Source organism: Botrytis porri (assembly GCF_014898465.1).
Source record: "Botrytis porri strain MUCL 3234 chromosome Unknown BPOR_007, whole genome shotgun sequence".
Lineage (NCBI taxonomy): Eukaryota > Fungi > Ascomycota > Leotiomycetes > Helotiales > Sclerotiniaceae > Botrytis > Botrytis porri.
Window position 1 is genome coordinate 983,695 of NW_024066081.1, and position 14,823 is coordinate 998,517.

Below are 14,823 nucleotides of genomic sequence, written 5' to 3' on the forward strand. Positions count from 1 at the left end.
GAATAAACCAACATTGAGATAAGACGGTTGATGTGTTTAGCTTCGTACATTTATGTTAACCTTCGATTGGATATTAATAACGGTCTAGTCGTCCTCCGCGTGCCAGATCTTCATCATCTAACCACACACCGGGGGTATTATGTAGTAGAGAATGCAACCCCACACGATCCGCTATTCTCACACCCCAGAAAATCTACGATCGCACCTGCAAACGGTTACATGGATGTTCACCTCCTTGAGCCATGGTGGTAACAGTCACTTCTGCTTGATCATTAATCCGTTCAACACCAATTTCTCTCGACCATCTATTGTCTTTTCAATATCTTCTCACTTATATTGAGGCTGAAGCGGTTGGAATATCTCCCCGGTCATTAGACTTGCGTGCGGATCTAATCTCGCCTGCGGATTCAATCTCACCAACCTTCTTTGCTTTAAATCACCAGACAATCGGAGGTTATATAATAAGATGGTCACTTCAGATGGATGTTACGAAATGTTAACGACTACTTGAATCATCTCCAGCACAACCTGCCTCGAAAACAATGGATGACAATGCTCTGAAATTGGAGTTTTCAGCCTCCGATGAACCCATTACCGAATCTAAACCCAACGCGCAAGGAAATGGTCTTAATATCCCCAAATGGAGGCTCGTGTGTCTATGTATCAGGTAGTTTCTCGACCTTTCTTGTACTGTTGGAATTTTATTAACATTGTAAATTCTCTGTTCCGATCTTTTCCTCGCGCTGCTAGATACCAGTATCGTAGCAACAGCTCTCTACACCATCGGTGTAGAATTCAATTCTCTCAACTCCATTTCATGGATAGCTCTCGCATACACCCTATCCTGCCTAGGTTGTACTGTGTTATTCGCAAGAATTGGTGATATTACCTGTCGAAAGAATGCATATACTGCAGCATTCATCATATTCTCCGCCTTCTCAATTGCGTGCGGATTCGCGAAAACACTGAACCAACTTATTGCATTCAGAGCTTTGCAAGGCATAGGTGGCTCGGGTCTGTATTCTTTGACCATGGTTATCTTCCCTGAAATCAGTCCCCTGGGAATGTGAAGATGGATTGGAGGTTTGGCGGGCGCAGTGGTTGCAATGAGCGGAGTACTTGGTCCGGTTATCGGAGGTATCGTTACCCGGTACACAAGTTGGAGATGGATATTTTGGATGAAGGTAAATGAACCGACCTATTAGAAAGAGCCAAAGCTAATAAATTCATAGTGCACCAACCGGCATCGTGCCTTTGATATTGTTCTATCTGGTTTGGCCAAATGAAACTCAACTCCATCAGTCCAAACGCAGACCCCTTCGACAACTTGATCTTGTTGGGGCGTGTATCCTAATCCTCGCTTCTATCCTTTTCGGCTTCGCATTCCAAGAAGCAGGACTCAAAACAAATTCTTGGAATAAACCACCATTCCTCATACCCCTAATAGTAGGAATAGTCTTTTGAATCTTACTGTTCGCTTGGGAGTTCACAGTGCATCAAAAGTGGGAAGAAAACCTCGCAACGACGTTTCCATGGAGACTCATCAAGAATAGAGTCTACATGTTCGGTCTAGCCACCACTTTACTTATGGGATTTCCTTACTTTGTGGTAATTTACAGTCTGCCGCTACGCTTCCAGGTTGTCAATGGGAAGAGTCCGTTGACCGCAGGACTGAGATTACTACCTATGTTAGGATCAACCGCGGTAGCGAGTTTTCTAGGCGGAATGCTTAACGGAAAAAAAAGTAGAGTATTTTTAACTCTGCTCGCGGGATCTGGACTAAGTGTTATAGGCACTGTTTCTCCGTCTACATTATCAAATACCGAGTATGTAGAAGCTAAGACCTATGGCTTTTTAGTATTTGTCGGTTTAGGCTTCGGATTAACAGTATCAACAGTATCAATGCTAGTAAGCACCCCCACTAAACCATTTCTCACCATACTTTCATCAGCTAACAATCCCAAAGTTCAACTACGAATCCTCCATCCGCGACCACGCCGTAGCCCAAGGCATCACATCACAAGCACGCATCCTCGGCGGCAGCATCGGCATAGCAGCCAGTACTACCATCCTCAGTCGATCCCAACAAACACAATTAACCGACATCGTAACCCGAGAACAACTTGCCTCGTTAGAATCTTCAGCAAATTCAATGACATTTACGCAACTCCATGCAGTGAGACAAGCTTACGCGGATTCGTTTAGCGAGGATATGAAAGTTTGCGCGATAGTGGCGGGTTTGTGTGTTTTGGTAGTGGTGGGGACGTGGAAGAGGAATTTGGTTACGGTTGAGCAGAGATTTCGGGAGCAAATTGAAAAGGAAGTAAGGAGGTTGAAGGGTGGAGTTACTCAGGTGAGGGGTTTGGAAGAAGGGAAGTCTTGAGTGTTAGATATTATTGAGATTGAGTTAATAAATTCACGTCACCTATGGCCAGAGATGATTGATCTGTAATGCTGTATTTCTCCTCTTCTTTCTCCGCCTAGTCAACGTAATATCAGTGGGTATCACTGTTGTCACAAAGTGAGGAGCACGTATGATTCTCATGTTGAGCTAGTGTTACAACAAGTTGAATAAGCGAAGGGAAATGATCTCATCAAGTGTAGAAACAACCAGAGGTTGAAATGAAAGAGGAAAGTGTATTCTTTACCTATGTATACACCCTGGTGGCGAAGAGACCAGTAAGAAGTGATCTTGTATGAGATGAATGAAGCCAGGGCAAAATCCATAGCCAGATGGAATAATTTCTGATTCCAGAACCATCAAAGGGTCGAGAAAGATCTAAATCCTTGGTAGTCTGTTGACGGACACTCATTATTCGGTTGAATCATTCAACCATGACTATCTGATGCTTTAATTAGCTACAAGAATCTAGCAAATATCCAGCTTATTCCCAAAAATAAACCGCCTCCAAGAGAGATCAAGAATTCCATTACACCCTCTAGCTCCACTAATATATTCCAGACAAACACCACCAATACCATACCCAAACTTCCACGATTTTCTCCAACTCTCTCAATACTCTCAAAAAAGACCATCACCAAACCCATTTCTTCCCATTCTTTTGCTCCCACGAGCCGAGAATATCATCCGAATCCTCCTAAACCTCAAAATTGACCTAAACAATGACTCTCCTCTCTCATTATCTTTCCCGTCTGATTCATCTCATCTTCATATTCACTACCTTCAAAGTGCCGACTTACCGAGACCATCTCCGACACCTCACTTTTTGACCGTCCCGTTTTCGAAATCGACAGCAAAACCCGTCCGGTCTGTAAGTACTATCAGATCAAATTGTCACGTATCAGACAGGCCAACCCAACGCAATCAGATCCACCGCTCTCCTCAAGTCATCTCTATCAAATCCCAACTTGGTAAATCCATAGTCTAAAATCCAGTTGGTACGATACTAACCGACAAAGTAATAGCATACAGGCTCCGAAGACATCTCGAACTCCCCCTCTGCCCACAAGCTTCGGCCCCTAAAGTAGCTTTATTAGTAAGCTATCTATGCAGACCAAAATGAGTCGATCCAAGGTTATTTACTGATATAAATGGTCTGACAACAGTTCACGCAGACCAAAATCAGCGCGATCGTATCCTCTCAAAACGATGTCCTCCTTAAATCCATGTGCACCCGTTTTTATACCTTCCCCACGACCATTACCCCCAATACCCCATTACTTGGCTGCGGTAAATGCTGCTGGATATGCATTCGTTGCTGCTTATCCCAGACATCCCCTCGCAGATTTCGCCGCTGAAGAAGTTCGAACGGCAGTAGACGAACGAGCACTTCTTTTGCACCAAAAGGAGGAGTTGAGAGAAAAAATGTTGGTGTTTCATTTGAATAAGTTTTTGCTGGGTACTGAAGAGGAAAGGAGGGTAGTGAAGAGTAAAGAGTGGTTTAAGAAGCAAGAAGTGTCGATTGTGCTTGAATATAAAACAACATGTGCGAAGTTGGGCCAGCGACCTGAGGTTGGTCATTGGTTCTTTTGATGGCAAACATCGTTCAATAAATAGCACAGACATCTTTTAGCCTTGTATAATGGAGGTGGGATGATGGGCTAAAAGATTTGAGATGAGTGGAAAAGAGACGCGACAACGATCTTCATTTGCGTAGAATGGGATGAAGTGCTTGGATAGAATGAGAAACATAATGGTTATGTGGGATGAGATTTCCAACTGGCAGCTTGTGGCTGTCTGATTCTTGTTGGTAGTTGTAAAAAGCAATGAGATCGTTTTGGCACTGCAATACTTGATAGGCATCTTGAGTGAGGCTTTTCCGAGGTTTGAAATCCGCTCAGAACTCGAAAAATAACATGCCGATGGAGCTTTTCTCGACTCGAGAATTGCCTGCTTGAGCCGTAGTTCCAACCTTGTAGTTGGCTGAAAAGAAAACACTGAGATAACAGTCGAAGATGAACACTGAAGGATACATAAAGCAAAAAATAACATGAGAATCAATCGAAGCATGGCGCGTGGGTTCGAGGTGTTCCTTGGCTAAAAGCTTGACTTCATGGGCTCAGATCTGGGAACTTCATTTAATACACCAACTTTGGTGATCTTGAGAAACGGGCAGAATAGTTGTAAAATTCGATCTTTGTAACAAACTCCCTAAAGAGAATATGATCCTGCATAGGAAAAGACAATGTGCTTTGAGGGGCTTTCGAGGTCTTTGTCAAATTGGAGTCTGTGGAATAGACCAATATAGTCTTCGAGGTGTCGAAGTTTCAAAGTTCCAGCTGGAATGAATATCTGGAGGTAAAGGTTAAATAGACATTCACTATCTCTTACCCCTCCCAAATTTAAGATTGAAGGGAAATTCTGAAAAGTGAATTCACTCGATAATGCCCAAATGAAAAGTTCAATGACATGGAAGGAACATAGATAGTTTGAGACCTCGAAGCTGAAACCCAAGACCTGACCTTCTTATTCCTCAAGGCCTACAACTGAAATGTATCTCCAAATACAATAGCAGCAACAATCATATAGTAAGTCCTCTCTGCTGCAGTATTTGATTATGGTGCACCGTACTGAGTCGAGCTGACAATGAGACACAGTCTTTATTCCTCATGGCTTACACATTCGTCTTGCCTTGCAGATCGGTCTCCCATGGCCTTACCGATCTCTATTTCAATGATGAGCAAGTCGATATTATGGGTCATCAAAGCGAGTACGATGCAGATGTAGAGACGACCGATATCGAGGAGGATGAAGCTCCGCAGTACGAAGCCAATAAAAAGACCACTGCAACCACTCAAGCAACGAATCCCCTAATCATTACTTGGAAGGCCCTCAAAACTGCACAATCGGGTATCTCAGGGGTCAACGTGGCTCAAGTTGATATCTTAGCTCAAGCTGATATCCTTCAAGACGGAAACTGGCACGCTGTTCATACTTCGCAGATCGAACCCATCCGGACCAATCTTCCTCGATTCGGCGGCTGGACACCCATCAACAATCCACCAAGCAACTCGTCACCGGTCGATTTTACACAAGTAGAAACTTCGGAAACCGATAATACCCAATGTAGCGCCGTTCATCTTAGTGATTGGTCGGTCACCAGTGGCTCGCAGACCGATACTTCGCAAGCCACCAGTGTTGAGCCCGCCAAGCCATCTAGCTACCCTCAGATCTGGAAAACTTCGCATTTGCATTCGAGCAATACAACAATTCATGCCAAGACGACAATGGCTGATATGCCCCAGCTCAAGATTTACTTCAGAAGGTACAAGAAAGAGTACACCTCCACGGCCGCTCAAGACCAAATCAAATGGTTCAGATACCGCATTGCATGCTTGAATACGGGCAAGAAGAGTGTTGCCAATACTGAGATGGCAGATATAAAGCTACAATGGGGCAGACTCTTGGAGAGACGTAGATGGTTGAAGCAAGAAATGACGAGAATCAAGCATATTTATACAATGGCAAAACGTAGACATCAAGAACGCTTGAAGTATGAATTGAGGGCAAGTTATGATATTGGATTTATCAAGTCACTTAGAAAGGATTGAGTGAATGCCGAGGAAAGGAAAGGACATTATTTTCGGGGAAGTAGAAGACTTGAGATGCTTACATCCAGCAAATATCTTTTTTGGTGTATCGAAGGTCTTTTACCAGCAGCGTATGGTGGAATATGATGAGTTATCGACAATTATTAACATAGGAGATACTCCAAGATAAATATGGGTAACAATTATAACATACCAACTCTACTTTTCATTCAAATGGTGATCAAAGGCCTGTCATCTGGACAATGAATCTGGTATTCGAGATGTAATCTTACAAGATAATCATGGGCTTGAAAGTATGGAACTTCACGAGCAAGAGACAAAAGACAATGATGCGTTTTGAAGGAGCCTGTCAAAATCAGGATTACTAAAGGAAAGAAGGGCAGGTAGAATGCGCTTGCAATTCCGCCCAATGAATCAAAAATGGCAGTTGCGTCGTCGCGTAACTCTCTTATTTTTACCAGGTAATTCATTTCCATCAATCACAACATACATTCAAGAATCATCTCATCAATCTTCCCATTCACCAGCAAGATCTGCAAGATGGCGATTCTACCTGGGGTTCCATTTATTAGAGTTACAGTCAATGCTCCCAAAATTTCAGCAGAATATCCCGATCTTGACGACAATGAGGATGGGAACACGCAAAATGGCCCTCAACACAAGATGTCCGTTTATATCGAGTCCAAGACGGGTACGAAGTTTGGTTTGCAGTACCTCATTGATCCTGCGAAGATTCCAAAGTTTAACAAGAAGAAAAATTACTGCTTGGGGTTTTTTGCTATAGTTGATGGAAGAAAGACGAGGTAATCAGATGAACCCAGATCTTGCTAAACTTCGTTCTTAAGCTGAGTATTTCAACAGTTCAACGGTAATTTGCAATGAGAATGGATTCAAACCGAACAATTGGGCGCATATTTTGACAGGAGACCGCCTCAGACAACCCGGAAACACAAAGTTGAGGCCATTCCAGTTTTCTGAGATTCAAATAGGTAAACCGATCTTCAACCCAATCGCGCACATAGCTGATGTTGATTCCATAGGAGACGACGCCCCTTTCTCACACAACCCCAAAGAAGTCTCGCAGCTCGGAGAAATCATAGTCCAGGTCTGGCGTGTCCGTAAAGTTGTTCCGGTGGCAACACCAATCTCTACACCGGAACAGGAGTCGATGCCAATAAATACAAAGTTTCACGAAAAACAGTTGAAGGGCAGAGCTTTAACTCATGCAACAGAGTACGTGAGAAGATACGGTCTATAATTCAACGCGGAAGCTGACCTAATACAACAGGCTTGGAAAACCACAAAAGATACCGGACCAGGAGACGTTCTATCAGCTTGAATATCTTGATCCAGTTAGCAAGCCACTTGCCGAATTCCATTTCAAATATAGGTCAAGGGAGGTTTTGCAGAAAATGATGGTAAGTGCCTTGTTAGTCCTCTGCTCTTTGACAATCAACCTCCGATTATCAAAGGATTTTCAAATTTCTAGTTGGACAAGAAAGACTGACCGTAAAATTAAGATACTTCCTCAAGACCCGGTATTGACACCAAAAGTTAATCGAGCTCCTTTACCTTCTTTGCCTTCGAAGCCTTTACCCGGGGTACCAGTAAATCCTGCCCTAATTGAAAGCACAACCAAAAGGCATAGTGTTCCTGACAAGGGTGCTGTTAAAGGAGTCCAAGCATCGACTTCTCAAAAGCATAAAGCTGTCTCTGAAATGGCCACGCCACCCCCACCAGTCACAAAGTCAGTGATCACAGGGAGGTCCTTCGATCCGGTAACTGGTGCCTTCTTGTCAATGCCAGTGCTGCCCCCGCTGTCAGTTATTACTGGCAGATCGTTCGACCAGGCAACGAGCAATTTGTCCACCAGTGCCTTTTCCTCATCAACAACACCAACACAGAAATTCTGTCAGATGATTCCCAAAGTTTCGACTGGCCCTATGCTCGCGTCATCCACAAAAGTGCTTCCAGCAACGCCAACTGCTCCCATAGGAGAGATCAGATATCCAATCACTCCTGCTTTTGGATCGATTTCACAGGTAGCAGCACCTAGTTTCATTTCAAAAGCTAGACCTGCAATGCCAGTAGAGACACCAACAGAAGCAATGTTTAAACCAAATGCTATGGCCCTCAAATCAGGTGAAATGTCTGACAAAAGCACCGCCAATCAAGAAGGGCAACCAGTAAACAACCAAAACAATAACCAGAGACCTTCGGCACTTCCATTCACACCTGCTACACCTAACCTTATCGGCCAAGTAGCTTTGGAGCCTGGTGCTACTCCATTTACACGAGTACTAATGGAAATCCAAAGAAGTTTAGGTCAATTAAGAGACATAGCAAAGGGTTTTAACGTTGTGAACGTAGTCGAGGTATGTGCTATCATTCAAAGATTTAATCCAAATTGGACCATCAGTCTCTCACGTATTGTCGGTAACACTAACTCGCTACGCAGGTCCAAGAGGATATCTCACGAGTCGTTAATGAAGTGCAGGCAGAGGTCGAAGGACAGGCCAGATCTGAGGTGAATCTGAAGCGCGAACATGTAGATGAACCCGATGAAGACGAGCCCGAAGTCATCCTTGAGCGTCCTGTTAAAAGACGACACATCTTTACAGCCGAAGATGAAATCATTGATTTGACTGCCGACTAATCGAGCGGGTGAAAGCGAGAGGAGAAGCAGTACTATTTAGTGGAAACTGCTACACATAGATGAACGTAGGAGAAAGGATTCCGGCGCAAGGAAGTTCTGCGCAGTAATAATGGGAAGGATTTGATCGATTATTGGGCAGGAGCGATATTGGCGCTTTCATGACTTTTGGTGACATATTTATCTTCACGACCACATATGTATACGTGTTGTATTGATGCATATGGGGAACTTGCCCATAGTTCTTATTATAATTCATAATGAAAGCTGTACTATAAGACGGAACAGAATCGTAGAAAGAAAGGCTGAAGGGTATAGCAATGTGAATTCATAGTAATACCTTAGTTGCGACGCTCAGAAGCCAAGCAGCATCATGCCATCCATCGGCTTCATTCGGATTAAGTGGTGGCATTTGCTCAGCAACTGGTGTGTCACTCATCCCATCGAGAGTATGTCGCGACGGTCGTGATGACAATGATGATTTCTCCTTCTCATCTGATGTATCGAATTCGGCTTCTTCTCCATCTTCTTCAACAGCAAATAAACTCCAGCCTAATAAGTTTTCTACCCAGCCTCCGAGTCCCAGTCTACTCGCTCTAGCCAATTTCTTAACCGTTGCTTCGTCTTTCCTTGCCTCGTCACCATCCTCAGGCCATTCTTCTTCCACATCTACAAAATCTGGCTCTGCAGGATATTCTTCATGTGCGAATTCTGTATCGAAGTATCCTCCATCTTTATCTGCTGTCAATGGTGTGATCGGTGCCGCTCTACTTCCTCTCCTGCTATTCGCTCGACTCCCTATTCTACTATTTGCTCGACTGCCATATTTACTTGCTGATCTATTGTATGCAGGCCCAAAACTTAAACTCCGTCTCGTTGTGAGTGGTGAGAACTCATCATCCGCATCGAAACTTCCTCTTCTGCTATTATGTCCTCTTTCTCTGGCGAGCTCCCGCTCAAATGCATTTTCATCCTCATCCTTTTGTAAACATGTTGAACTTGCGCGTGAGACGAGCCATAATTGGCCCTTGGACTCTCGAGTAGAGGATGATATCATGGCGCCGGCTCGCAGAAGCCAATCTGAATCATTGGGGCTTTCTTCGCTGAATGTACTGATTTTTAGATTATCTGGGGCGATCGTGTTTCTTAAATGTGAGTGGCGTGAGGGTGTAGTTGTGCCGGAGCGGTGGCCGGGCGTACGGGGCGTGAGAGGGTTAGGAGCGAGGTGAATACTTGATTTTGATTTGGGGATAGAGAGATTCATTGGGGCGGGTTTGCGTACGGAAACGCGGGATGAGGAGCGAGAGAGAATGGAAGGGGTTGTAGGAGAAGAGCGATTGTCAATATAGGATGTATGGTCGGGGAAATAATCGTCATTTGAGGGAGGAAGTTTGGTAGTTAGGGGCGCCATGGTTAAATTTGTGAGATTGGTTGAAGATCGGTGGTGCCGTCGGTTATGAGGAGAGTGTTGGTTGAACGCGATATCCATTGTAGTCTATCTGAGGGGGTCAAGAAATCTATCGGAGAGAATTAGGATATAAAGTCTACAATGCGCAAGTATCCCACTGATATGATAGGAGCCGTATAAGAAGAATTGAATGTCTATTGAATCAAATAGGCCGAGAAGTGGAATGTTGATAGATATAAGAAGAGAAGTCTCACCACCAATCCTCTGGTTAAACCTGGGGTTACAGGGAAAGTCACACACTAAAGATTTTAGCGTTTCTCGCTTACACATTCTGAAGAATGCACCAAAGAAAAAAACTGGCTTGTGAAAATGACCGGGATACGATTTTCCGACGAATCATTACCTGAACAAAAAGGATGACTTGAGATTTATTTGTATAAATTTTAATCTTCACATGTTTTGAAATATTAATATCGAGAAGATGAGAAATTTAAGAGGGATCCAATATGAGCAATGGAGGCCTCCTGCGCAATATCAGAATAGACCTATAACAGCGGCGGCGTGGGATCTGGCAAATGATGCTGTCGTTTGTACCGTTGGTCCTACTGAAAATGACGCAGTAATACAACTTATTAGAGTCAAGACAACCTCAAAATCACTGTATATATAATTTCCTGATTGGGCCGTCTTTGGATTTGGCTGATTTGAAAATTTTAGTGACGACACTCTCATCACATCATGGGAAGCACCATCACCGAACCCGGATTTGGCCTGTGACAAAGTGTTAAGTCTTCATCATTTTGGAGATAGCTTGACGACATGTCTTGTTCTTGCAGGTGGCGACATCGTTGTCGTTAGAGAAGATCCTCAACCTGGTGAAGGTCAGATTGAAATTATGGGCTCAGTCGATGCTGGTATCACTGCGGCAAGATGGTCACCTGACGAAGAATTGTTGGCAATCACAACTAAGGAAGATACCGTCATTTGGATGAGTCGCAGCTTCGATGGCGTTGCAGATATTACCATGACCAAAGAGGATCTGAAAGCTTCAAATCATGTATCTGTTGGTTGGGGTAAGAAGGAAACCCAATTCCAAGGCAGAGGAGCCAAAGCTTTACGAGATCCGACTATGCCTGAGAAGACTGATGAAGGTGTTCTGAGTCCAAATGATGATTCGAGTGTCACTATCAGCTGGAGAGGTGATGGAGCTTATCTTGCTATATCTACTATTGAATCAGCTGCCCGTCGTATAATTCGAGTATATTCCAGAGAAGGTGAACTCGATAGTGTCAGCGAGCCCGTAGATGGTCTCGAAGGCGCTTTGAGCTGGAGACCTTCTGGAAATTTGATCGCCGGCATTCAACGACTGGAAGAAAGAATCGATGTAGTATTTTTTGAGCGTAATGGATTACGACATGGAGAATTCAGTCTCCGACTCACTCAAGAGCAACGTCAACTTCCTAATCAGTACATCAAATTAGCCTGGAATTCTGATTCTACGGTGTTGGCTGTTGTGATGGCTGATTGCACTCAGTTATGGACAATGGGTAATTATCATTGGTACCTCAAGCAAGAGATTAGAAACCATCACGCTCCTTTGGTTGCCACTAATCCTGTCGCTTGGCACCCAGAAAAGCCGCTGAAATTCTTGTCTGTTGCTGAGGACACTATTGATCTTGCAGAGTATATTTTCACGACATCTCGTGGTACTTTGGCACCACCGCACGATTTTGGAGTGCTCGCTGTTATTGATGGACAAGATCTCATGGTCACCCCTTTCCGAGTAGCAAACGTCCCACCTCCTATGGGTCATCACGAAGTCACAATACAATCCAATGCCATCGATGTTGCCATCAATGCTGATGCTTCATTACTTGCCGTTCTACATCAAGATGGTATTTCAATTTTCGAATTAGATGCTACCAAACGGGTCGCACCTACTCCGACATTGTCTGGTCAATTTACATTTGATTCTGCCATCAAATCCACCATTTATCAACAAATTACATTCAGTGCCAAGAATGAAATACTCGCCTTGGGTCGAACCGAAACTGGCCCGGTTATTCAAGGATACTATCTCACTGAGATACCTGGTGAAATGAAAGAAAAAGCTCTTGAAAACAACCCTACATCATCTGTATCAATATTATCAAGCTTTGTTGAAGATGGTGCAATGCATCCATACGCCCAAACTAGCTCCGGTGACCTTCATAGCTTAGCTTTCGGCGATGCATCCTTATCTTTCTGCAATTTCTCCAAGCAATTACCTTGGGTCGATATCATACCATTCGGTGACGGTCCAAATGCTTATGGAGATGGCTGCATAGCTTTTGGGTTGTCTAGTAACGGTCATTTGTTTGCAAACACACGCCTACTGGTCCGAAACTGTACATCATTCTTAGTTACACCGGCACATCTTATATTTACTACCACCACCCATCTCCTCAAATTTGTTCACATCACAGAAGTTCATGGTACGTATTTCCGAACCTCGCTGTACATGTTTCAATGCTAATACCAAACAGATCTTGAGGTTCCAGCAGATGATCCGGAAATTGACGAGAGATGTCGAAGCATTGAAAGAGGAGCTCGACTTGTCACTGCAATGCCAACATCTCTTAGTCTTATCCTACAAATGCCGCGTGGAAATTTGGAGACTATTTTCCCTCGTGCGATGGTTCTTGCAGGTATTCGAAAACTTATCGAGGAAAAGAATTACAGAAAGGCTTTCACTCATTGCAGAACGCAGCGAGTGGATATGAACATTCTATATGATCATGCTCCAGAGCAGTTCTTGTCAAATGTTGCACTTTTTATCGACCAGGTCAAGAAAATCACTTACATCGATCTGTTCTTATCGTCATTGAGAGAAGAAGATGTTACCCAAACAATGTACAAAGAGACAAGAGTTGTGACTCAAAATGGCAATGTAGTACCTACCACCAATGGTGCTATCGATCCCCAAGAGCCTGTCGATATTACAGTCACCAAAACTTCAAAGGTTAACAAGATTTGCGACGCTGTTCTCGAAGTCCTCAAAACTCGCACTGCAACTAACCTACAAAACATCATCACATCTAATGTGTGCAAAAATCCACCTGCATTGGATGATGGCTTATTGGTTGTTGCACAGTTGATGAAGGAAGATGAGGCTATGGCTGATAAGGCAGTTGAGCATATCTGTTTCTTGGCGGATGTCAACCGATTATATGAGAATGCTCTTGGTCTCTATAACCTTGATCTTGCTCTTCTAGTCGCTCAACAATCGCAGAAGGACCCCAGAGAATATCTTCCCTTCATGCAAAATCTACAACAAATGACCGAGTTACGTCGTAAATATAGCATTGATGATTATTTATCTCGCCACACCAAAGCGCTCAACCACCTCCACGAACTCAACGCGTTCGAGGAACTTCAAAAGTATACTCAAAAGCATGCTCTCTACAAGGCTGCTTTAGCTATCTATCGCTACAATCCTGAACCTCTCGCTGTCATTACGGCCCTCTACGCTCAATATCTTGAATCTAAATCCTCCTACAAGGAAGCCGCACTCGCTTACGAATCCCTTCACAACTACGCAAAAGCTGCATCTTGCTATCTCGCCTCCGGACCTTCTCAATGGCGCGAAACTCTTTTCTGTGCCCTCACAGGCGGTGCAGATGGAAACCCAATGAGCGGCTCTGCACTCGCCGAGCTAGCAAGCACATTGTATGATGCCCTCATCGAAAGCAAAGATTACTATGCCGCAGCAACCATTCAACTCGATTACCTCTCCTCTCTCGAAACCGCCTGCAGAACCTTCTGCAAAGGATATTTCTTCGCCGACGCCCTTCACCTCATCGCACTCAAAGCCCGACCCGATCTCCTCGAAAGCGTAATCGACCCTGGTCTCGGCGATGCCCTCGCATCAAGCACCGAGTTACTAGCAGACTGCAAAGCACAACTCCTCGCCCAAGTCCCCCGCATCCGCGAACTGAGACAAAAAGCGCTCGCCGACCCACTCGCTTTCTACGAGGGCGAAAGAGGAGGCGATGGCGAAATCCCAGATGATATCTCCGTCGCGGCTTCTTCGCGCGTTTCGACAAATCGCTCGCTTTTTACCCGTTATACCGGTAATGGAAGTGTCGGTACTGTGGGAACGGGAGTTAGTCGTGCTACGTCTAAAAATCGACGAAGGGAAGAACGGAAAAGAGCAAGAGGTAAAAAGGGAAGTGTTTACGAAGAGGAATATCTCGTCGCTAGTGTCGGTAGATTAATGACGCGTGTGGAGGATTCGAGAGGTGAAGTCGAGAGATTGGTCGTAGGCCTCGTCAGAAGAGGAATGTGGGAGCGAGCGAGAGCGATTGAGGGGAGTATGGTAGAAGTGGTCGCTTTGTGTAAGGGGTGTGTGGGAGAAGTTTTTGGTACTGCGGATGCGGGTGCGGGTGCGAATGGAAATGCAAATGAACAAGCAGTCGCAGAAGGTCAGGAATATAGACCAGTAGGTGGTGATGCGGTGTATGCGGAGAGTTTGCAGGCGGCGGGGAGGAAGAAGGAGGCACCTCATCTTTCGGCGTTTGGAAAATTGACCTTGTTGGGTACGTAGTTTGGGTTCGCCGGGTGGGTAGTTTAGTAAGATGAAGTTGTGTTTTTGAAGGAATCTCGCTCTGAAGTGCATTCATCAGTGGGAGAAAATCAGCAGAGTGCTTCAAGTTACACAGGCAAAGCACCTACAAATCTACTTTGTGCATGTGGAATAGATTGAAAGTGA

The 14,823-nt window shown here is 44.4% G+C and overlaps 7 protein-coding genes across 7 annotated transcripts; 6 read left to right on the plus strand and 1 right to left on the minus strand.

Annotated features, from left to right (window-relative positions):
• Positions 1–542: 542 nt before the first annotated feature.
• Positions 543–1,070, plus strand: EAF01_005623 (uncharacterized protein; the record flags this gene model as incomplete). The annotated part of the gene is made up of 2 exons (XM_038913877.1): positions 543–667; positions 758–1,070. 2 exons carry the CDS (start codon positions 543–545, stop codon positions 1,068–1,070), a joined length of 438 nt encoding a protein of 145 aa, XP_038770326.1.
• Positions 1,071–1,106: 36 nt separating this feature from the next.
• Positions 1,107–2,383, plus strand: EAF01_005624 (uncharacterized protein; the record flags this gene model as incomplete). Its single annotated transcript, XM_038913878.1, has 5 exons — positions 1,107–1,184; positions 1,233–1,272; positions 1,493–1,744; positions 1,793–1,908; positions 1,967–2,383. The coding sequence occupies 5 exons, from the start codon at positions 1,107–1,109 to the stop codon at positions 2,381–2,383; spliced, it is 903 nt and encodes a 300-aa protein (XP_038770327.1).
• Positions 2,384–3,610: 1,227 nt separating this feature from the next.
• Positions 3,611–3,994, plus strand: EAF01_005625 (uncharacterized protein; the record flags this gene model as incomplete). Its single annotated transcript, XM_038913879.1, has 1 exon — positions 3,611–3,994. One exon carries the CDS (start codon positions 3,611–3,613, stop codon positions 3,992–3,994), a length of 384 nt encoding a protein of 127 aa, XP_038770328.1.
• A 1,076-nt stretch (positions 3,995–5,070) lies between these two features.
• Positions 5,071–6,012, plus strand: EAF01_005626 (uncharacterized protein; the record flags this gene model as incomplete). The annotated part of the gene is made up of 1 exon (XM_038913880.1): positions 5,071–6,012. One exon carries the CDS (start codon positions 5,071–5,073, stop codon positions 6,010–6,012), a length of 942 nt encoding a protein of 313 aa, XP_038770329.1.
• Positions 6,013–6,552: 540 nt separating this feature from the next.
• Positions 6,553–8,668, plus strand: EAF01_005627 (uncharacterized protein; the record flags this gene model as incomplete). The annotated part of the gene is made up of 5 exons (XM_038913881.1): positions 6,553–6,815; positions 6,874–7,001; positions 7,053–7,245; positions 7,301–8,387; positions 8,471–8,668. The coding sequence occupies 5 exons, from the start codon at positions 6,553–6,555 to the stop codon at positions 8,666–8,668; spliced, it is 1,869 nt and encodes a 622-aa protein (XP_038770330.1).
• A 325-nt stretch (positions 8,669–8,993) lies between these two features.
• On the minus strand, positions 8,994–10,076 carry EAF01_005628 (uncharacterized protein; the record flags this gene model as incomplete). The annotated part of the gene is made up of 1 exon (XM_038913882.1): positions 8,994–10,076. One exon carries the CDS (start codon positions 10,074–10,076, stop codon positions 8,994–8,996), a length of 1,083 nt encoding a protein of 360 aa, XP_038770331.1.
• Positions 10,077–10,554: 478 nt separating this feature from the next.
• EAF01_005629 (uncharacterized protein) lies at positions 10,555–14,658 on the plus strand (the record flags this gene model as incomplete). The annotated part of the gene is made up of 3 exons (XM_038913883.1): positions 10,555–10,733; positions 10,791–12,547; positions 12,599–14,658. The coding sequence occupies 3 exons, from the start codon at positions 10,555–10,557 to the stop codon at positions 14,656–14,658; spliced, it is 3,996 nt and encodes a 1,331-aa protein (XP_038770332.1).
• Between the last annotated feature and the right edge of the window lie 165 nt (positions 14,659–14,823).